The sequence below is a fragment of the Cervus elaphus genome, chromosome 18 (assembly GCF_910594005.1).
Source record: "Cervus elaphus chromosome 18, mCerEla1.1, whole genome shotgun sequence".
Classification (NCBI taxonomy): Eukaryota; Metazoa; Chordata; class Mammalia; order Artiodactyla; family Cervidae; genus Cervus; species Cervus elaphus.
The window spans coordinates 100070786-100094859 of NC_057832.1; the positions used below are offsets into that span (position 1 = coordinate 100070786).

At 36.7% G+C, this 24074-nt stretch overlaps 1 protein-coding gene across 2 annotated transcripts in view; it reads left to right on the top strand.

Annotated features, from left to right (window-relative positions):
• The window catches only part of KLHDC10 (kelch domain containing 10), a 61962-nt gene that overhangs the window by 14993 nt on the left and 22895 nt on the right, over positions 1-24074 (top strand). The window contains exon 2 of one of the 2 annotated variants that reach the window (XM_043872048.1): positions 17191-17277. The exons of the other annotated variant lie outside the window; for it this stretch is intronic. Within the exon in view, the coding sequence (XP_043727983.1) occupies positions 17191-17277 (87 nt within the window). The remainder of the gene's footprint in view (positions 1-17190; positions 17278-24074) is intronic. 2 annotated transcript variants of the gene reach the window in all.

Consider the following 24074-nt stretch of genomic DNA (forward strand, 5'->3'; position numbering starts at 1 on the left):
AATTTGCATATGTATACATATAGGTATGGGATTTCCCTGATAGCTCAGTTGATAAAGAATCTGCCTGCAATCAGGAGACCCTGGTTCCATTCCTGGGTCGGGAAGATCCGCTGGGCAAGGGGTAGGCTCCCCACTGTAGTATTCTTGGGCTTCCCTTGTAGCTCAGCTGGTAAAGAATCCGCCTGCAATGTGGGAGACCTGGGTTCGATCCCTGGGTTGGGAAGATCCCCTGGAGAAGGGAAAGGCCACCCACTCCAGTATTCTGGCCTGGAGAATTCCGTGCAGTGTATAGTCCATGAGGTTGCAAAGAGTTGGACATAGCTGAGTGACTTTCACTTTCACTACACATATAGATATGTTATCTTTATTTTTGAACAAATTAGAGTAAATACATAAAGAATACATGGAGTATTCTTTCTGCACCTGTCTTTTTATTTTTACTAAAAATATATTGTTGGAATTGTTCTATATTAGCATATTTAGATTGATCTGATTCTTCTTCATGGCTGAAAGTATTGCATTGTATGGCTGTATAGTAATTTACCAGCTACACAGTTTTTAAAAAAAATGTTTATTGGAGTATAGTTGATTTTCGATGTTGTGTTAGTTTCAAAGTATACAGCAAAGTGCCAGCCACACAATTGATAGATATTTATATTTTTTCTGGTCTTTTACTCTTTAAAAAGATTGTGTAATGCATGGTGGTAAATATTGCTGACTTGCCTTCAGTATCTGTGTTTATTAAGTTTTCTTCAAGTTATAGAATTTTAAAACTCACATGATAGTTATCTCTTTACCTTACTCAACTTTCCCATCCAGCTAGTATTTAAGCCCTTTTGTTTTATCTGCATATAGTAACTATTATTAGCTAAGAATTTTTATAAACATTTACTCATAACCTAATGAGGAGTAGGTACTGTTATTGTTCCCTTTTCATAGAGAAAGAAACTAAGGCCCAGAGGGTAACACTGTTTCTAAGGCCATATAATTCACAAGGGACAGAACCCTTATGATTTGGATACAGGCAATGTGGTTCCAGTGTCCATGCTTTTAACTACTGTGCTGTCCTCATCTCTGTTGCCTGTCTTTCCCAGTAGTGCCATAATTCAGGCGTTCATTGCCTCAAATTTGACTTTATTAATACAGGTAAAGGCTTCCCCAGTGGCTCAGTGGTAAAGAATCTATCTGCCAAGCAGGAGACGCAGGTTCAGTCTATGTGTTGAGAAGATCTTCTGGAGAAGAAAATGGCAACCCACTCCAGTATTCTTGCCTGGGAAATATCATGGACAGAGGAGCCTGGTAGGCTACAGTCTCTGGGGTCACTAAAGAGTTGGACATGACTTAGCAACTAAGAAAACAAATAGACAAAACAAATACAGGTATTCCCCACTTTTCCAAGTTTACTTTACACCTCTTTTAAGAAAGTCCCGTGTTAGTGTCTCTTTTCACTAACTGAAAGAAATTGGAAGAGGATTGTCATTTTTATGATAAAGCAAAAAAATGGGTTCAACATTTGTTTTGCAGTGAGCTGGTACAGAGGCAGCACACACCCCAAGCAGCGTGAGTGGCCCTGCCAGGCTCCTTCCCTGGAAACTACACTCATCATCTCAGCATCAAGCCACCATAGCTTTGCACTGTGTCTGTGAGCATGTGGGCTTTATCAGGATTTATTTTGTACATCAGTTAGCACAAAGGTAATTGAGGTAATTGCTTCTTCACATACCACCATTTTGCTTAGGAAAGGTTTCATTGGGAACACGCTACTTTAGGATAACAGGGAAACCTGTAATGTCTTTGTCACTCTCAGTCTTCCTTTCCTATTTCATTCTATATACTGAAACAAGATTAATCTCCCCAAAGCATAACTATGATTATTGCTTCCCAGATAAAAATCCTTAGTAGCTTCCTGCTGCGTTTAGAATTCAGCTCAATTTCATGCTCTTCCTTTTTATATGTGCTATACTGTCAGTCAGTGTGCTCCAAGCTTTATCTAAGGTGTGATCATTGAGTTGTCTAAAGACTAGACAATGAAATTAGAAGTAATTAATCCAAAAAAAAAAAAAAAATGATGAGGTAAACAGTCATTGGAGTTGAATGGTGCTTTTTTAGAAAAGTTGTTTCCCTTTTTACTCAGTATCCCTTGCCATATGGTTTCATCAGCAAACTATCAACCCAGTTAATTTGAATCAGATGTGTAATTGATCAAACCAAAGCTTAGCTGCAAACATCTTGGTGTCACATAAAATAAATTCCTTCAAACACATGGAAGTTCACAGACTTGATGCAGAAATGTGAATTTTCTAATGTGAATTGAAAAGGACAAAGGAGAAGCCCCAGCAAGACGGTAGGAGGGGTGAAACTGTGTTTAGAACCAAACCCCATACCCACCAGAGACTTTCAGAGGGCTCTAACAAAACCTGGTGCACACAGGAGACCCCACAGAGACTGAGCCAGACCTGCCTGTGAGTGTTTGAGTGTCTCCTATGGAGGTGTGGGTCAACAGTGGCCTGCCACAGGGGCAGGGGCTCTGGGTGCAGCAGACCTGGGTGTGGCATAAGCCCTCTTGGATGAGGTTGCCATTAACCCCACCATGGAGCCGCCAGAACTTGCAGAGGACTGGGGAAACAGACTCTTGGAGGGCACAAACAGAACCTTGTGTGCACCAGGACCCAGGAGAAAGGAGTAGTGACCCCACAAGAGACTGACCCAGACTTTCCTGTAAGTGTCCAGGAGTCTCCAGTGGAGACGTGGATCTGTGGTGGCCTGCTGCAGCGTTGGAGGCCTGCTGCAGGGTTGAGTGCGGCAGTGCATGCATGGGACCTTTTGAAGGAGGTCACCATTATCTTCATTATCTCCATCATAGTTTGGTCTCAGGTCAAACAACATTTAGGGAACACAGCCCTGCCCATCAACAGAAAATTGGATTAAACATTTACTGAGAATGGACCCACCCATCAGAACAAGACCCACTTTCCCCCACAATCAGTCTCTTCTAACAGGAAGCTTCCATAAGCTTCTTATCCTTATCTATCAGAGGGCAGACAGAATGAAAACCACAATCACAGAAAACTAATCGAACTGTTCACATGGACCATGGCCTTGTCTAACTCAATGAAACAATGAGCCATGCTGTGTAGGGCCACCCAAGACAGACGGGTCACGGTGGAGAGTTCTGACAAAATGTGGTCCACTGAAGAAGGGAATGGCAAACCACTTCAGTATTCTTGCCTTGAGAACCCCATAAACAGTATGAAAAGGCAAAAAATATGACACTGAAAGATAAACTCCCCAGGTTGGTAGGTGCCCAATATGCTACTGGAGAAAAATGGAGAAATAACTCCAGAAAGAATGAAGAGACGGAGCTAAAGCAAAAACAACACCCAGTTGTGGACATGACTGGTGATGGAAGTAAAGTCTGACGCTGGAAAGAACAATATTGCATACAAACCTGGAATCAGGGTAAATTAGAAGTGGTCAAACAGGAGATGGCAAGAGTAAACATCGACATTTTAGGAATCAGTGAACTAAAATGGACTGGAATGGATGAATTTAACTCAGATGACCTTTATATCTACTATTGTGGGCAAGAATCCCTTAGAAGAAATGGAATAGCCCTCATAGTCAACAAAAGTCCAAAATGCAGTACTTGGGTGCAGTCTCAAAAATGACAGTGTGATCTCTGTTCATTTCCAAGGCAAACCATTCAATATCACAGTAATCCAAGTCTGTGCCCCAACCAGTAATGCTGAAGAAGCTGAAGTTGAACGGTTCTATGAAGACCTACAAGACCTTCTAGAACTAACACCCAAAAAAGATGTCGTTTTCATCATAGGGGACTGGAATGCAAAAGTAGGAAGTCAAGAGATACTGGGAATAACAGGCAAATTTGGCCTTGTAATACAAAATGAAGCAGGGCGAAGGCTAACGGAGTTTTGCCAAGAGAATGCACTGGTCCTAGCAGACACCCTCTTCCAACAACACAAGAAAAGACTCTACACATGGACATCACCAGATGGTCAATACCGAAATCAGATTGATTATGTTCTTTGCAGCCAAAGATGGAGAAGCTCTATACAGTCAGCAAAAACAAGACCGGGACCTGACTGTGGCTCAGATCATGAACTCCTTATTGCCAAATTCAGACTTAAATTGAAGAAAGTAGGGAAAACCATTAGACCATCCAGGTATGACCTAAATCAAATCCCTTATGATTATACAGTGCAAGTGACAGACTCAAGAGATTAGATCTGATAGACAGAGTGCCTGAAGAACTATGGACAGAGGTTAATGACATTGTACAGGAGGCAGTGACCAAGACCATCCCCAAGAAAAAGAAATGCAAAAAGGCAAAATGGTTGTCTGAGGAGGTCTTACAAATAGCTGTGAAAAGAAGAGAAGCTAAAGGCAAAGGAGAAAAGGAAAGATATACCAGAGTTCCAAAGAATAGCAAGGAGAGATAAGAAAGCCTTCCTCAGTGATCAATTCAAAGAAATAGAGGAAAACAATAGAATGGGAAAGACTAGAGATCTCTCCAAGAAAATTAGAGATACCAAGGGAACATTTCATGCAAAGGTGGGCACAATAAAGGACAGGAATGGTATGGACCTCACAGAAGTAGAAGATATTAAGAAGAGGTGGCAAGAATACACAGAAGAACTATACAAAAAAGATCTTCATGACCCAGATAACCATGATGGTGTGATCACCCACCTAGAGCCAGACATCCTGGAATGTGAAGTCAAGTGGGCCTTAGGAAGCATCACTACGAACAAAGCTAGTGGAGGTGATAGAATTCCAGTTGAGCTATTTCAAATCCTAAAAGAGGATGCTGTGAGAGTGCTGCACTCAATATGCCAGCAAATTTGGAAAACTCAGCAGTGGCCATAGGACTGGAAAAGATCAGTTTTCATTCCAATCCCAAAGAAAGGTAAATGCCAAAGAATGTTCAAACTACGTACAGCTGCACTCATCTCCCATGCTAGAAAAGTAATGCCCAAATTCTCCAAGCCAGGCTTCAACAGTATGTAAACCATGAACTTGCAGATGTTCAAGCTGGATTTAGAAAAGGCAGGGACACCAGAGATCAAATTGCTAACATCCATTGGATCATCGAAAAACCAAGAGGATTCCAGAAAAACACTACTTCTGCTTTATTGACTACTTCCAAAGCCTTTGACTGTGTGGATCACAACAAACTGTGGAAAATTCTTCAAGAGATGGGAATAACCAGACCCACCTTACTTGCCTCCTGAGAAATCTGTATGCAGATCAAGAAGCAACAGTTAGAACTGGACATGGAACAACAGACTGGTTCCAAATCGGGAAAGGAGTACGTCAAGGCTGTATATTGTCACCCTGCTTATTTAACTTATATGCAGAATACATCATGCGAAATACCGGGCTGGATGAAGCACAAGCTGGAATCAAGATTGCTGGGAGAATTATCAATAACCTCAGATATGCAGATGACACCACCCTTATGGCAGAAAGGGAAGAAGAACTAAAGAGCCTCTAATTCAAGTGAAAGAGAAGAGTGAAAAAGCTGGCTTAAAACTCAGCATTCAGAAAATGAAGATCATGGCATCCGGTCCCATCACGTCATAGCAAATAGTTGGGGAAACAATGGAAACAGTGACAGACTTACTTTTTTGGGCTCCAGAATCACTGCAGATTGTGAATGCAGCCATGAAATTAAAAGACACTTGCTCCTTGGAAGAACAGCTATGACCAACCTAGACAGCATATTAAAAAGCAGAGACATTACTTTGCTGTCTGTCTAGTCAAAGCTCTGGTTTTTTCCAGTAGTCATGTATGGATGTGAGAGTTGGACTATAAAGAAAGCTAAGCACTGATGAATTGATGCTTTTGAATTGTGTTGGAGAAGACTCTTGAGAGTCCCTTGAACTGCAAGTAGATCAAACCAGTCCATCCTAAAGGATATCAGTCCTGAATATTCATTGGAAGGACTGATGCTGAAGCTGAAACTCCAATACTTTGGCCACCTAATGCGAAGAACTAACTCTTTGGAGAAGACCCTGATGCTGGGGAAGACTGAAGGCAGGAGGAGAAGGGGATGACAGAGAATGAGATGGTTGGATGACATCACCAACTAACTCAGTGGACGTGAGTTTGAGCAAGCTCCAAGAATTGGTGATGGACAGGAAGCCTGGTGTGCTGCAGTCCATGGGGTCGCAAAGAGTTGGATACGACTGAGTGACTGAACTGAATGTGAATTGGGTACCTTAGAAAGAGGTAATGTCTTTAGCTTTAAATACTATGCATATACAAAGGAAAACAGTGAGGAAAGCATTCAGGGAGAAAAATAACTTCTCAAAGCTGTAACAAAATCTTTTCTATTCAGTTTTGATTTTAAGTCCAAAATTTATCTGTGCATTTTTAGAAAGAATACTTCAGCTCAAGTGTTCTTGTGAAGTGTTACTTTTTGTAATTTTTGTTTCTAAGTAAAGAATAGCTATTTCTGAATATAATGCTTCATGCAAATATTTTACTAGAAATCATGTGTACTTTGGCCATATTCATATCTGGCATTTTGTTTAGTTTTGCATTTAAGATATTGGCTCTCTGCTTATTACCTAACAGGATTATTATCAGTTTTTCAGGATAGTTTCTAAATATCAAATTTTAAGAGTTTTTTTAAAAAATCCAATATTAAAAATTAATTATTTAATGAATATTTTGTTGCTTTTGCCCAGATTTAGTCCACCACAAGCTCTCATTGCCATTGGGTGAGTCTAAATTTTTTCTTGGAAGACACTGCATTTACCAATAGAAAATGGTGACTTGAGAGAAAGCAAAGTTAATTCGTATAAAACAGTTGTGTCTTCACTTTCAAAACTCATCACTTTTCTAGTTTTAATCAAGGAACAATGAATAGCAAAAATATAAATGGCATTTCTGGATACAATTGTTTGACTGTTGGAATTTCTGGATTTCCTTCTCCTTAGGAGTGCCTCAGTTTCACTTGCAGAAATAGCATGGACTCTGTGTCTCTAAGGAGCTACCCATCTTCAGTGTTCCTTAAAGGAGGGAGGTTGCAAAATTTTAGATCAGCAGGCTTTGTCAAAATGTATTGATTTAAAAATCAGTTTTTCATATTTAGTCTCCTTACATCTATACTCATAGAGTACATAGTCTTTTTTTTTTTTTCTCTCTCTCTCAGGGATGTTTTTGGGGAAAGAAGTTATTCTCTGGAAATTCAAGTTACAGAGTACAAGAAATCCAGGAGCAAGTGAAGACCAAACAGTGTAGTCTAGCTCTTGGGTGAATTATTACTGTAAATTTTCATTTCAGTATAATTAGGATTCAGATATGTAGTTGTTAGCAAAGAAACTGATCACATTATTTTTTAGGGTTGTAGAAAAATATTCGCTATGCTTAATACGGATTCTTTTGCTATAGTTTACATTTCTAGACAGGCACACATCAACATGACATTGTAAATCAACTATACTTCAATAGAAAAAAAGGTCACATTGACACAGATAACTTATTTTTTTAATAGACTTATAAATTTATTAATTTATTTTTCATTTATTTTTATTAGTTGGAGGCTAATTACTTTACAATATTGTAGTGGTTTTTGCCATACATTGACATGAATCAGCCATGGATTTGCATGTGTTCCCCATCCTGAACCCCCCCTCCCACCTCCCTCCGCATCCCATCCCTCTGGGTCATCCCAGTGCACCAGCCCTGAGCACTTGTCTCATGCATCCAACCTGGACTGGCGATCTGTTTCACACTTGATAATATACACGTTTCAATGCTGTTCTCTCAGATCATCCCACCCTCGCCTTCTCCCATAGAGTCCAAAAGTCTGTTCTATACATCTGTGACACAGATAACTTAGAGCACAAATGCAGACTCTTTTTTAAATCTTAAACATAGAAAACAACCTATAAGGAGTAAAAAAAAAGTTTTAAAATTACTTTTAATTTTTCCCTTTTCCCCTCCTCTAAAACTTCTTAGAATCATAAAATATTAAAATTGAAAAAGACCTTGGAAGTCATCTTGCTTATCTTTTACCCAGTGTGGAAATCCTTTCCACAATAGCTCTAATTTTTTTTTTAATCTCTATTTAAAGAGATCTGCTTATTTTGATCTCTTCATTTATTGGGTTGCCTATTTGCAGAGAGAGCTGTCACATTATTTGTTGTCTCTAATTGTTACAAAGATTTGCCTTAAATTCAGCTGCAACTTTGAGTTTCTCCCAGTTGTGTTTTCTGGTAGAATACTACCCTTTGAAGACAGTTATAATATTCTGGGTCTAAAGTCTTTTCAGTTGTATCTTCTGGTAGAATATGGAGTAAATCCATTCCTTCTTCATTTAACTACCCTTTGAAAACAATTTTAACTTTCTGGGTCTAAATTCTTTTTAATTTTTTAACTTGGGGTCTATAAATTCACGAGTCTGTGGATAGTCTTCAGAGGATTATATCATACGTAAAATTGTGAACATATATGTGCATTTTTCTGGGAAGAGAGCCATAATTTTTATTAGTCTCAGTGGAACCCAATTCCCTACCAGAGTTAATGTACCAGACCTACTGGAATGGACCTGGTAATCTGCTTTTTGTTTTTATATTTTTTAATAAGCTTGCAATGAGCCATCTAGTCCAGCATCTCAGGAACCATTGCACTGGGTAAGTTCTAAGATTAAAGCCCTTCTGATTCTCTTGAAAATGGTAGAATTTTTAGAACTTTGGAGACTGTCTAGTATACATATAGTTTGTGATGTGCTTATATCCTTCCTGTCAAAAGATTAAACTGGTCCAAAAGGGTGGGGTTTTTATTTAAAACTTTATTTCAAAGTCTTGGCAGCCTGTGATGATGTTATTTTAAATTAGAAGTGTTCCTAGAATTTTTGTTTGTTAGATCCAGATACAGTATTTCAATCTAACACAAGTTTATGAATTACAGTACTTTTTGATTAATTTTTAATCTGTAAAAATTTTAGCCTCTTTCATTTTTACTATTTCTAAGGAAGGATAGTATCATTAATGAACATTGGTTTCACGGCTACCTTTTGGAACAGTTTAGTTACAGCTCCTCCTTGCTCCCTCCCTCCTCCGAAGACAAAACTACTCACCCAACAAGCCCACTTTTTTTTTCCAGTAAAGTAGTACTTGAATAACTGATAATATAAACTGAAATGACAAAAGAATAGCTTAAGATTTGAAGATGTCTCTCAGTGTGCTGTGATTACTTTATTTTTATAGAATAAAAGAAATCTATGACAGGCCTACCTTTTGCTACACGTGTTAGAGGAGTAATGTCAGGGGAGCAAAGAGACTAAAGTGAAAGAAAACAGAAATGAAGCATGCAAGGGAAATGAGTATGTTTTAATGACCAATGGAAATGGCGGCAACAAAAAGGCGAGAACCAGTGATTTTCGTTCATTTACCACTTATTTATAGAGTTGGCTTATAAGCAGATACATGTGAAAATGGAATATTTAAAATAAATAAGGAGTGTGGTTAAAAAACAGAAGATATAACATCTGATGTCTGGGGGGGCAAATAGCTGCTTTTGCCTCAATATTGTTAGTTCTGTAAAGATACATTTCCTTTGCATGTATTTGGGAAGTGCAGTAGAAACCAGTAAGTAGTCAACAGCTGCTCACACTCTACTTGAAAGCCCCTAAAAGAATCAGAGTGATCTTCAAGTTGCCAGCACAGTTGTTCCTCACAATTTTTGACTCCTAAAAACCTAAGGGATGGGAAGTATTAAGTTATTCCAGTAGTTAGGAATGACTTACTATGGTTTTATTCTTAATAATTAAGTGGCAGTGTAATGATACAGTTAGCTTTCTCTATCCATGAGTTCCACATCCATGGATTCAGCCAACCTCAGATCAGAAATATTTGGGGAAAATAGAAAGTTCCAAATAGCAAACACTGAATCTGCTGCACTCCAGCAACTATTTACAGATAATTTACACTGTATTTACAACTACTTACATAGCATTTACATTGTATTAGGTATTATCAATCTAGAGAGGATTTGAAGTATACAGGAAGATGTATGAGTAGGTTGTATGCCTACGTAAGCCTTAACCATTTTATAGAATAAGGGAGTTGAACATCCTTGGATTTTGGTATTTGCAGGGGGGTCCTGGAACCAATCCCCAGTTGATATTGAGGGATGACTGTATAATGGAGAATCTTGGGAGAGGAGAGCAACTTCTTTAGGGAGTTGGGAGAGTGTACTTTTGGTTGAGAATTACTCCCTCAATATTCATTCATTCATTTAACAAGTGTTTATTCAAGTGCCTCTATTATACATACTTTTTTCAGGTGCTAAATTGAATTCCGGTTATGAGCATTATTGACTGCATGGGTTTGAATCCTGGAGTTTTTACTTACTTATTTAGCTAAGTGACCTTGGGCAAATTATTTAATCTCTCTGTGTCTTAATTTCCTCATCTGTAAATTTGGGATCATAATTTTTATCTATCTCTGAGTTGTGGTAAGGATTAAATGAGTTCTTGGAAGAGTATTTTTATTAAGGAATACAGTTATTTTCACACACACACATACAAACATATATACATATACATAATGCGTGACTAAACCAGAACACAGTACAGTATAGCACTGTAACTCATATTTTGGTTTGTATTAATTTATACACTCTTTGTTTCAAAAAAGATTTGAGGCAGAACCAAAGTCTCCTAAGGAATACTCTGTACCCAGGCAGCACAGCAGAACCGATACAGGTTCAGATCTTATTTTGAAACGCAAAGGCAGACGTTTAAAAATGAATGTATATACATGCTGGGAATAGAGTGTATGCTCAGTAAATGTCATTTCTCTTATGTTTAAAAGGAAGTAATTTACTTAACAAGTTGGTCACTGTCAGCCCAAAGTGTGCCATGGCACAGGTAGACATAGTTCTGTGGGTGCATTAGGGGTAGAGTGCAGGCTGAATTTTAGCTCCCATTTAGCCACTTGGCATGGAGTTCTCAGGCAGTAAGCAGTCTGCACAAGCGTGCAGTGATTCTGAATACAGTATTAATTTGCTTCTCATTTGAAATTTGTTATAAATATTGAATTATATAAAGTAGTAGGACCATATCATCTAAACTAGAATTCTTAGATTGAGTTCTCTGTCAATAGTTCTGATTGTTAAAATATTCATTCTTGTTTCTGATATGTCATTTTGAATGCAGTCTGCTCCATATCAACATAGTTGGGTTTTTCTTCTTCGTTCTGGTTTTTATTTTATTTTTCATACTTTTTACCTTGAGATATTGTAAATTTACATGCAGTTGTAAGGAATAATTCAGAGAGATCCATATACCCTTCATCCAGTTTCCCAGATGATAATATCTTGTTGCTATCCCATAGTAACACAACCTGGAAATTGACATTGATACCATCAACTTACTTTACTCAGATTTCATTAGTTTTATATGCACTAATTCATGTGTGTGTCTATGCATGTGTTTTGAGTGCTGTGTAATTTTGTCACGTGTAGATTTTCATGGCCACCTAGTCAAGATACGGCACAGATCCATTTACAAGGACCCCTCATGTATAGGCACAGCCACCTCCCGCAGCAAACCTCTGGTACCCACTAGTCTGTCTTCCATCTCTATATAGTTTCATCATTTCAGTTACGTTATATAAGTGGAATCATGTAACCTTTTTTTTCTTTTCCATGTAACCCTTTGACACTGGCTTTTTTATTCAGCATAATTCCCTTGAGAGCCATCCAAGTTGTCGCCCCCATCAGTAGTTAGTTTATTGGTACTGAGTAGTCTGCCATGGTACAGATAGAACCGCAGTTTGTCTCCCCATTCTGATTGATTGGAAAGTTGTTCAGGCTTTGGCTCTTGCGAATGAACTTTCTGTGAACATTTGTGGACAGGTTTTTGTGTAAGCTTAAGGTATTTTTTTCCTCCCAGTTTCTTGGTGTTGAATTTTACCAAATGCTTTTTCTCCATTTATTAAGATGATTGTATAGTTTTTCCTCTTTATTCTGTGTTTGTGGTGAATTATACTGATTTTTGAATTTTTTATCAGTCTCACATTTTGGGGACAAATTTCACTTAGTCATGATGTGTTATCCTTTTTATGTAATTTTGATTTGATAATATTTTGTTTAGAATTTTTGTGCCTGTGTTTCAAAGGATGTTGACCTGTAATGATTTTTAATACCTTTATCAGACTTTGATATGTGGGTTCTACTAGTCTCATAAATGAGATTCTCTATTCTCTGTAAGCATTTGTGTCTGCCTTAAATGTTTGGAGTGAAGCCATATTAAAGTTTTTACATAATACTTAAGTTTATATTTTCCATCAATACCTATATTAGTCATCCTCTGCATCTTTTTTTTTTTTTTTTTACCATTCATGAACTTACCCTTCTCCCAACCCTTCTTTTTACCCTTACAATTATTTCTGTCAGTATCACCTGAGAGTACAGTTTTGAATGTTAGTAAGCTTTTGTTTTACTAAAACACTTATTTAGGAAGTCCGCAATTCTCTGCTTACTCTTTTCTTTTACTTTGATGATGATTATTGAATTTTTTAGAAAATTCTAGATATATATCTTTGAGTAATTCTTTCACCAGAACTCTTGAGAGAAGCAAAAATTTTGTGTCTTTGTGCACTCAAAAAATGTCCTGGGAGGGACTTCCCTGGTGGTCCAGTGGTTAAACCTCCATGTTTCCTCTGCATGTGTCATGGGTTTGATCCCTGGTTGGGGAACTAAGATCCCACGAGCCATGCAGTGCAGCCAAAAAATAATAATAAAAAAAATTTAAGAATGTCTTAATTTCACTCTCACAACTGACTGAGAGTTTGAGTTGATACAGAATTCTAGTTTAAAAGTATATTTAGTTGTCCCAGGACCGTTTGTTGAAAAGATTATGCTTTTCTCATTGAGTAATCTTGTCACCTTTGTTAAAAGTCAATTGACCAGAGGTGTATGGATGTACTTGTAGACTCTTCAGTTCTGTCCCATTAATACACATGTCTATCCTTATGCCAGTACTACAGTTTTGAATACTATGTCTTTGCAGTAAGCTTTGACTCCAGGAAGTATAAGTCTTCCAGTTCAGTTCTTTTTCAAGATTGTTTTGGTTTTCTGAGTTCCTTGTGTTTCATATGAAGTTTCATATTAGCTTGTCTGTTTCTGTAAAAAAAGCAGGTGGAATTTTTATAATAATTGCTCAATTCCCTTTTATATCTTAACTTATTAAAATGCTTCCCACCTCTTTTTCCTTCTGTACTGTATTCAGGTGAATTTCTTTGGCTCCATCTTTTAAACTAGTAATTTAATTTGTTCTTTTTTCCCATCCTTAATTAGTTTTTTTGTTAGTTAAATGATCAAAGTTTAATTTCTAAAGTTCCAGTTTATTTCTTCTTAAATGTATTACTGTCTGGTATATCTCAGGATAGCAATTGTACCTAATCTAAGGTCTTACTCTATTTAATTTGTTAGCTCTCTTTCTTTGGGTGTGAGTTCTTTTTGTCACATTAATAACTTTTTCATGTTTGGGTCTTGGTTTTGTGCTCACTCATCTTTATTTGAGAGTCCTTGTTAGCCTTCGTGTGAATATTACATCTGTTTACTGCAGCAAGTCTTCACTGACTGTGGGTAGAGATGGAAAATACAGTGAGGTAGAATGTACCAATTGCCAGTGTTATCTAGTGTCTGTCCCCTCTTTTTCCTGGGATTTAATATCCACCCAGAGCTCTGTCCTGTCTTTTTGATCTAAGTGTTTATATATCCATTGTTCCTACCTGGGGAGTGACACCTTTCTAGTTTGATGCCATTGTTTTTATCTTGTTACCACTCCTAACCAGTTATGCTGAAATTCTGTAAATTATTTCTGTTCTTTCTGCTTTCACCTCTGGGCTTATTTAGTTATCTCTGAGGGCTGTTCAGGTCACTTGCAATAGCCTTCTACTCTGGGTGTGTAGGACTGTGGTAAACCTCCTTTAAGCTGATTCTATCAGCTTTTCATTTTTCAGTGATTGACTAAGACCATTTCTTGCTCTTTTTTTATTATATATTTTTAAAAATGGCTTTTATGTTATTTGTGAGGTTTTGGGGAGAGGGGAGTTGCTTGCAGTGTGCTCAGCCTACCATCTTGATTATTGAGGACTACATCATATTTATAGTGAAATAAATAAACAGGAAAAACTTAAAAGCTAGCCAAAAGTAAAATCTTGATGAAATGATTGGAAAATTATGGTTTTTGTTTTGAAGAGTAGAAGCAATCACAAATGAAGATTGATACTCAAATATATAAAAATTAAAGTTTCAATGAACAAAACTTCAGGAACATGTTTACTTGAAATTGGAAAGATATATTTGGTATGTTGCTGGTTTCTCTTTTTATCTGCTCTTTGGCTAAAGGAAGAAAACAAGGGTTCTGAAGTTAATGCCTACTTCACCCGAATAACCCTCTGTAGAGTCAATATTAGCCTATGCCTTTGACGGACTTATGTTGGTTGCTGACAGAGAAGCAGGCCAAAGATGTATGACAAAGCTCTGAAAAAACATCAAAAAGAATTTTTGATTACAACTTTGGTTCAGTAATTTTCAGTGTTACTTCCTCACTGTTAGCTAAATTTGTTTTATATTTTTCCATTATAAAATAATGTATGTGTTAGAATTTTGGGATAATATAAAAGGAGTGATAATCCTCAACCTGAATCATAACCACTGTTAACACTTTGATGTTTCTTTATAGTATTTTCTTATCATAGCTTCAAAAAAGTTAGTAATATGGTATTGTTTTTCTTTCAGTCCAAAAGTAATACCTACGCAGTGAGAAAGCTTGGAAATTAGAGACAGCACTAAGAAAACAAAACAAAATTGCTCTTAATAACTGCCCAAAGATAACCACAATTAAAATCTGATGTCTCTCCTGCCTGAAATTTTCATGACTATATATACTTTTTTCTTTGTTGATATGGTATGATACGCTACTGCTATTTTGTACCTGTACCTTTCATTTGCAATATATTGTGAATGTGAATATTAGCAAGTACTCGCTTATGTACTTTTAGTGGTGCGTAGAATGTGAATATATTTAAGTATGTTTACTTAGCATACTTACTTAACCATCTTTGTATGGTTGGACTCTGAAAGTGTTTCAGATTTTTTACCATTATAAATAATACCGTAGTACCTTTGTCCATACATCTTTCCATGCATGCATGATTGTTTCTTTAGGAATAAATTCCTAGAAGTGGAATAGCTGGGTCAAAGGGTATGTACATTTCAATGCTTTTGATACATAAAGATGTCAAATTTTAAGCTAATCACTTGTTATATTTTGTCTTGTATTGCTATCTAATTGTTTTATGTGTTTGTCTTGTCTCCCTAATTAGAATATAAGCTTGAGGGCAAGGGGACTTTCTTATGCATCTTATGTATCCTTTGATAGTGTGGTTTACAGTGTTGGACTTATGAGTGATCGACAAGTATTGTATTGACTTAAAGCTGTGGTTCTCCAATCTTTGGATGCCATAAACCTATAAATTAAAAAATATGTATCTATTTGGGGATACACACAGGCTTGCAGAATTTCTATTTTTCCAAGAAAGAATATTAAAAAACAAAATCAGCTACCATTTTCTATCACCTTCATCTCACAAAAGAATATTTAATAACAAAAGTTTCTAATTTCTGAAAAAGGGATAGACTTTAAATGGAACATTTTAGTATTTAAAAAACTTACTGCCTTGTCCATATTTTTATTATTTTGTGTTGTATTGGTAAATCTGTACCTTAGCCCAGCAGTGGCCTATAGGCCAACATTTGGGAACTACTGATTTAAAAGACTTAGAGGATTAACAGATAAACTCTTTGCAAAATAAATAATTCTTCCCTTTGCCCACACGTCTGTCTCCTCCACAATATTAAGTATACATGTACAGGTAATGCCATTTCATTACACAGAATCTGTGTATCTGTACGTACATGTGCTACATCTAAGATATTTCCATTTGCCAAAATAAAAAGCTATATGCTTTCTAAGGAATTTGAGACAGGTTAAGTGTGATGTAGTAGAAAGAAGGCATGTATTATGAGTCAGACTGCCCAGACTTGACTCCTGGCTTTGGCATTAAGTCACTTAATTTTTTTTTTAGCTTCCTTATAAATTAAGATGATAATATCTTCCTTGAAGTGTTTTTATTGCCCCTGTTATAGCAGTTACCTCACTGAAGTGTAATTATTTGTTTAGGCATCTGCCTTCCTCAGAAGACCATGAGTTCTTGGGGCTAGGAGTCATATCCTCCTCTGGCTACTGTGGAGCCTAGCCTGGGGCTCACAGCAGAGCAGGTGCTTAATGAAATGACTGTTCAATCCATACAGGCTTATTGTGAGGATCAAATGAGATAACATGTATAGAACCTCTTTGTAAACTTTAAATTCAATACCAATGTTAATTGTTTTTATTGCCTATAAGAGCTGTCTTTGGGAGCTATCAAAACTTTGAGAAGAGACAAAATTATCCCATTAACACTTTGCATTTTTCTTCTATATTATAAGAAAACGAGTTTTAATTGGGATTAATGTGCAGTTAATTTGCTTCCTGTGAAGGCAGAAAAATTTCCTTCTTTTTCTCCCCCCACAGTGGAATTGTCAAATGTTAAATGTTTGTTTTATTTGTTTGCTATCATAAAATTTTAATTTAGTGAGATCAGCTTATTTCATATTTAAAGGATGGTGCCCATTGCTTTATCCTGTTAACCATAAAACTGATAAAAGAATTACCAAACCCAGAAGAGAACAGGAGCCTACGTTATATCAAATTAGTTTTAGTAAGAGCTCGCTTTTTAACATTCACTCATTTTTAAAAATGTCATCGTTTCTGATCTGTTTATAAAGCTCCTGGTCAATTTTTGCCACAAGATGGCATTGGTGATTATTGAATGCATGTTCTGTTGAACCAGAATTTTGAAAAATGGTGCACATAATTGTTCATGTTGTTTTGGGGATGAATTGAAAACCTTCATCACTGCTTATATATTAATTTGATTTTGCTTTGACTTCCAAAACAGGGTTAAATGCTACTTTACATCATTTCTTTCTGTATTCAAGTATTGTTTTGTTTCCTGTTTTTCTGTCTATAACTACAGTTGCTATGTATTATTTGCCATGTGTTGTATGTGTCTGACTTATTGCTGATAATTGTGGTAACAGGTAAGAAGAAAATACGATGGGACCCAGTTAGGAGGCGCTTCATTCAGTCCTGTCCCATCATAAGGATCCCTAACAGGTTTTTGAGAGGTGGGTGATAACTAGCAAGAGATCTGTGCTTCGTATGGGTTAAAGGGAGCTTTGAATTTTCTAAACTCAAAACTCTGGTTGTTAAAAATTGTCTGAACAGCTAAAATTGGATTAAGGAAAGTCTATAATTTTAATTTTAAACCTGTATTTCGTATTGAGCACTGTTGGAACTGTAATTATAAGTTTCAGGAAGTTAGAATGACTTCATATGTATTAGATGGTAGAAATAAATCATCTCACTGATATCAGTATTATTCCCCTGTAAATATATTAAAAAGAACTTTGAATAATTTATAAAATAAGGGTATGGGAAATGCTTTTCTAAATATGATTTTAAGGAAGAAATAAAATTTATATGACTATAAATTTATATGTTAGAAACCATTAATAAAAAAATAAAGGGGCAAATATTTGTAACAAATGGTTAGTATCATGAATATATAAAGAGCTCTTACAAATCAAAAGTTTAAAAACAAATACCCATTGGAAAAATAGGCAAAAGAACATGAATAATCAATTAATAAAAAAATAATAAAAAGCTCAATAAATGTGAACAGATGTTTATTTTCACTATTGTTATAAACATAACTGAAATAATAAGATTTTTTGCCTATTAGATCAGCAAAGACTAAAAATAAGAGTATTCAGTGTTGCAATGGTATGGGGAAATCCAAGCTCATATACTGAAGGAAGTATAAATTTAACACCGCCTTTCTGGATTTAATTTGGCAGTATGTATCAAAAGCCTTAAAAATGTTCACATCCTTTGACCTAGTAATCTTAGTTTTAGGTTTCATGATTCTGTTGTTGTTTTTTTTTTTTTTTCAATAAAACATACTCCTACTGAAAAAAAGAAAATCTCAGAAAAGGGTTGAAAATTCTGGTTCACACTCTTGTTCTAGATATAACAAATTGTCAGACAAGCATTCTTAATATTATAATTTAGACCTTATTTAAAAGCCAGTTTATCTAATTTTGACTGAAGAGATTATTAAAAAAAAAAAAGTCTAGAAAAAAGTCCTGCAGCAGCTAAAGACGTTTCTGTATCTAGCGCCTAATCTATTTTTAGCAGCCCCTCCAGATCATGAACAAATAAAAGCTAAATAGGTCAAGATAAGATACAGAGGGTGCTATGCTACCTTTTTTAAGAATCTGCTTTTTCTTTTATTTTTTGGCTGCACTGCATGGCTTGTGGGGTTTTAGTTCCCCAACTAGGGATTGAACCTGGGCCATGGAAGTGGAGGCACCTAGTCATAACCACTGGACCACCAGGGAATTCCTGTATGCTACCTTCTAGCAAAAATAATTTTATTAATAGAAACTAAGAGGTAATTTTAGTGTTATGTGACAAAAAGAAAAAAAAAAAAAAAACCATTGTGAACACGTGGCCAAGCAGTACATCTAATTCTATAACATAATTTTTCTTTTTCCTATTTAAAAGATTAAAATGCTTATTGATTTATAATGAGAAAGCTAACTTGGGCTGACTAAACTTAAGTATAGTTAAGCAATTGTGTAATTAGGATATAAAACTCAATATGATATCAATTTTGTACAATTATAAACATAAAAAAAACAAAGGAAATAGTGAAATAACATTTTGTCTGGTTGGTGGGATTTTATTTTCTTTTGTATATTCTCTGTTTTCCAATGTTTTAATCATGGAAAAAAGAGATTAGTACAGGTAAGTTTCATACCTTTCGTTATTTTTGTAAGCCCTAAATTGCCTCAAAAAATGGCTGAGGAAGAAGGACTTTGACTGTGCTGAGAAGAGTGAGGTGGGACTAAACTCAGCATTAGCAACATCAAGATCCCCAGTGACCACCCCTAACTCAGTGGCCTTGTCTTAGTTCTCACCTTTGACCTGTTTGTAGTGTTTGATCTGTTGACCACCTGCACCTTCTTAAATTTTTCTCTCCTTTTGGGTTATACTTTGACGTACAATCTGAGATGTTTTCTTCCAACCTCTTTGATTGTTCATTCTGTTTCCTGTACTAGCTTCTTTCTTCCTTCTCACTAAAGACGGGTATTACTCCAACTGTTCTGTCCTCTCCATTATCTCCTTCTGTTATCTCATCAGATTTCACAGACTTAACTAACCTTGTTCGTTCATTCATGCTTTCATTCTTTCAGTATTTTTTGACTGCCTCTTGGGTAACAGGCTCTGTGCTAGCTCACTAATTTAGATACTAGAGAATCAGGTAAAGAAATAATTACAGAATAATTTGAATGTGTAATTCTTTGTGGTAAATGTCCTGATGAGGTAGTATGGTGTGGGAGCGCAAGAAGAGGTACCTAACTCAGCATGTGGGAAGGACAGAGGAAGGGAAGTCATCAGAATGGCTTTTCAGAAGAGATACACTGTGTAGTCTGAGTAGGTGTTAACAGGGCAAGGTTGGGGACCAAGCAGCTTGAGTAAAGGCAGTTAGGCAGAACAGAGTGTGGTCTTTCGCGGGACAGTAGGAAGTTCAGCGGAGTGGGAGAGAGTGAGGATAGACACTGGAGAGGGCCCAGATCAAGTTGGGCACCGTCCCCGGGGAGTTTTTAGGATCAGTTTATTTAACTAGCAAAGAGATTTCAGTGGAAGACCAGTTACAAGGTTGTTAGAGTTAGCAAGGTGAGAAATGATGGAGACTACAACTAAGGTAGTTACATATAGTAGGACCAGAGAGTAGGTAATTGATTTAAAATGTAACGAAGTGGAATTAGGTGAGACTTGATTACCACTTGAAGAGGAGGAGGGAAAAGTCAAGAAAGCTTCAGCTTTCTGTGTGGACCATTTTCTCTTTACCAGGTGTTGTATTAGATGGATGGAAGGGCAGATTGAGGGAAAAGATAATAAATTCAGTTTAAACTTACCAAACCAATAATAGCATATCCTTGGACACTCAGTCTAGGAGTTATTTCAGGGAAACCTCTTTGGAAGCCTCTCTTGGTTTTGATGGCACCCTCTGTGTACCTGCCTGTATCACAGTACTTATCACACTGAATTATAGTCACTTGTTTACTTGTTTTGTGCCTGCCGTAGACTGTAAGCTCTGTAAGGGCAGGGACAGTGGAACAGTGCCTTTCATTTCTTTATCTCCAGTTTGTAGCACAGTGCATGTGGTAGGTGTATCGTATGTATTTGAGTTGAATTTGTTACTTTTAAGGCTGCTGTCAAGAGAATAGGATGGGACTAAAATTTTAGTACATTTTTTACTTCCTTCTGGTGATAGTGACAGCAAACTAATGAGTTGCTGAGAATATGAAAATGCAGTTTAGTGTTTCCTTAGTTTTTTTTTTTTTTTAAGTTATCTATACTCTTGAAATTGCCACTTTTAAGCCTCTCATTTTGGAACTTATACACATTACCTCTTTTGATTCTGATTAAACAGTTTCATGGTACTCATTTTCTGTCACTAGATTCCTTCACTAGATCCTGTATCTTTTCTAAAAGATATTTTCTGCCCATGTAAAAAGTAGTGTGAAAACAATACCAGTGTAGTGAAGACAATGTGTTTTCATTGCAAAATGATGGTCCAATTATACCCATTTCCTCTCCCATACTATATTACTGAAAATAATAAAACAGACATACAAAAAAGAATGAATCATAATTGTATTGAAAAACAGTAAAGGGAGGCTTTGAAGCCAGATTACCCATGTCTGAATCCAGGATCTGGCATTTACCAACTATGTGACTTTGGGCAAGTTGCTTATTCTTTTTTTTTTTTTTTAACCTCAATTTCCTCATCTGCAAAATTAGGATGATGATAATGATACCAGCTTCCTAGGGTTGCTGTGAGTATCAAGAGAGGTAACATGTGCAAAGCACTCAAGAGCTTTTACGTTCAGCCAGTATTGACTTAATGTTAGCCGCTGTCATTCTTGCTATTGTTATAATACCAGAAAATTGGTGGAATTTCAGGGTAATAGAAAACAGTTGGAATCATAATGATTGAGAAACCAGAACAGAATAAAATGCAACCCCAAGTAGGTACTCCTGCTGCATGCTGAAAGAGAATTTCTTAATGGAACTTCTTTCCTGAAACTCAGAGCCTGGAATCAGCAAGCGTAGGAGGAAGGAGAAGGTTGGGGGGAAATGGAACATCAGGGCAAATAATTAAGAGACTGCCTTCAAAACTATTATTTCCTCTACTTCTTTCCCTCCCTGGCAATGGCTTTGTTATTGTTGTTGTTTAGCCATATCCAACTCTTTGCCACCCCATGGATTGTAGCCTGCCAGGTTCTTCTGTCCATGGGATTTCCCAAGAAAAAAATACTTGAGTGGGTTGCCATTTCCTTTTCCAGGGGACCTTCCCCACCCTGGGATCAAACCTGCATCTCCTGCATTGGCAGGCAGGTTCTTTACCACTGAGCCAGCAGGGAAGAGCAGTGGCTTTTGCTCTGAGGACAGTTCTTCAAGCAAAGTAGGGGTTTTGTTGGAGGGAGGATTGAGCAGACAGTGGACCTGGGATTGGAGAGAGTGTGAATGCAAAGCAGAGCTTTAGGTAATGGATTTCCACAGCAGATTGGATGAGGTGGATGGAATGTGGGGAGAAGAAGAAAGTGAGCTCCACTGAAGACTGAGGTATGTTAAATGACTGTACCCTCAAAATACAGCCTTCCTTATTTTGGAAAAACTGGGTTTTTTCCTCCACTTCTAAAGAGAAACCTGTCTGTGAGTATACCACATACCTGCAGAGACCCACAGTCAAACATATCTCCCATTTGGAGGTTTGGAGACAGAGTAATACAACTGTGGAGGAAACCTGTTATCTTGAAGAGCAGACTCATTGGAAAAGACCCTGATGCTGAGAAAGATGTAGAAGGCAAAAGGAGAAGGGGGTGGCAGAGGATGAGATGGGTAGATAGCATCACTGACTCAATGGACATGAATTTGAGCAAACTCTGGGAGATAGTAGAGGGCAGAGGAACCTGGAGTGCTGCTGAACCTGGGATGCTCGGTTGGGTCGCAAAGAGTCAGACACTACTGAGCGACTGGACAACAAGAACAAAACTTGAAAAAAGATTAATAAGCTGAATAAATGAAACAGCTGACTATGGAAATAGAGATACTGAGGAAGCAGAATGGAACTTGAGGAAGTTCTGATCACAGCAGGTTCCCTCAGAGTCAAGAGAAAATTGGGTTTACAAATAAAAAGATAACTGCTGTGCAGAAAAAAAGGAGTGGTTAAAGAATTAGTTCCAACTGAAATTTGATTGCTGAAATAAAATGCAGTTAGTTAAACAGTACACAGCTGCTGCTGCTGCTAAGTCGCTTCAGTCGTGTCTGACTCTGTGCAGCCCCATAGACGGCAGCCCACCAGGCTCCCCCGTCCCTGGGATTCTCCAGGCAAGAACACTGGAGTGGGTTGCCATTTCCTTCTCCAAAGCATTAAAGTGAAAAGTGAAAGTGAAGTCGCTCAGTTGTGTCTGACTCAAATAGCACACAGACTTAAGACCAATTTTTACAAAATTAAAGTAGGGGAAATTTACAGACCATAAAGCAACAGGACAAAAAGAGAAAGTACATGAGGAAAATTATGCTATTAGGATAGATCTAAGTGATCCAGTATCTATTTTATAGAGGTACATATGGAAAGACAGTGAAAGAGAAAATATAAAGAAATAAGGAATATTGCCCTATGCTGAAGAAAGACTGAGTTTTCAAGTATAAAGAGCCCACCAGGGAACAAGCTAGAGAAATGTAAAAGCAAAAAGCATCTATCCGTACATTACTGAACTAGTTATGATTCCAAAGATGAAAAACAGGCTACATAGGAAGACTCAAGACTAAGAATCAGACTGGTTTTGGATGCAACATGGTTTTCTAGAAAATAAGTGCCTTCAGTGTTCTGAGGGAAAAGTATTTTGAACACAGAACTGTACGTAGCCTCACTAATATTTGAATGTTTAAATAGGGGTCAAAATAAATAAGGACTCCGAAAGTAGGTGAACCACCTTTTTTGAGAAAAATACTTGAAGAGGTATTCCCAGTAAAATGGAAAACAAATCCAAGAAAGAGGAAGATTTGGACACAAGAAGTGGTGATGTGTGAAAAACACAGTAAAACTTTTAGAGTTACATTGAAATACAGGGACTGTGAAGCCTGGTATAATTGATAACAAAAGATTTCTAAACACACAGAATAATAATAAAAAATACATATGTATATGTATGTATGTGTGTATATATATATATGAAATATTCTCCAACATTTCAGATGATTAAAATAATAAACTAGGGAGAAAGTAAAACTGTGCTGAAGATCTTATAATTTATTGTTTTAGAATTTATAGGTATAATATATACTTATTAAAATTAAAATAATATGGAAATATATAGGGTGAAAAATGAATGTCCTTATCTCAAGCATATATAACAAATTTGTACAAATCAATCAGAAAAAGACATCTCAGTACAAGAATGTATAAAAGACTTGAGCAGGCACTTCTCAAAAGGATTAATCCAGTTGGCCAGTAAACAAGAAAAGGTGCTCCACCTCATTAGTAATGAGATAAATGCATATTAAAACCATGGTGAGCTAGGTCTACAAGAATTGCTAAATTAAAAGGACTGAAGACATTAATAATAAATAATTTGTAAACAGGCCTTATCTAGTAAAGATTTTCATAGCTTGTGATTTCAGAAATTCCATTTCTACTTTTATAGCCAACAAATATAGGTCTCTATACACCTGAAAACACGTACAAAAGTGTTTATAGCAACATTAAGAACTGCTGATTTGAACAAGCCAAATGTCCATTCACGCAACATAGACTGGGTAAATTGTGGTATGTATTCATACAAAG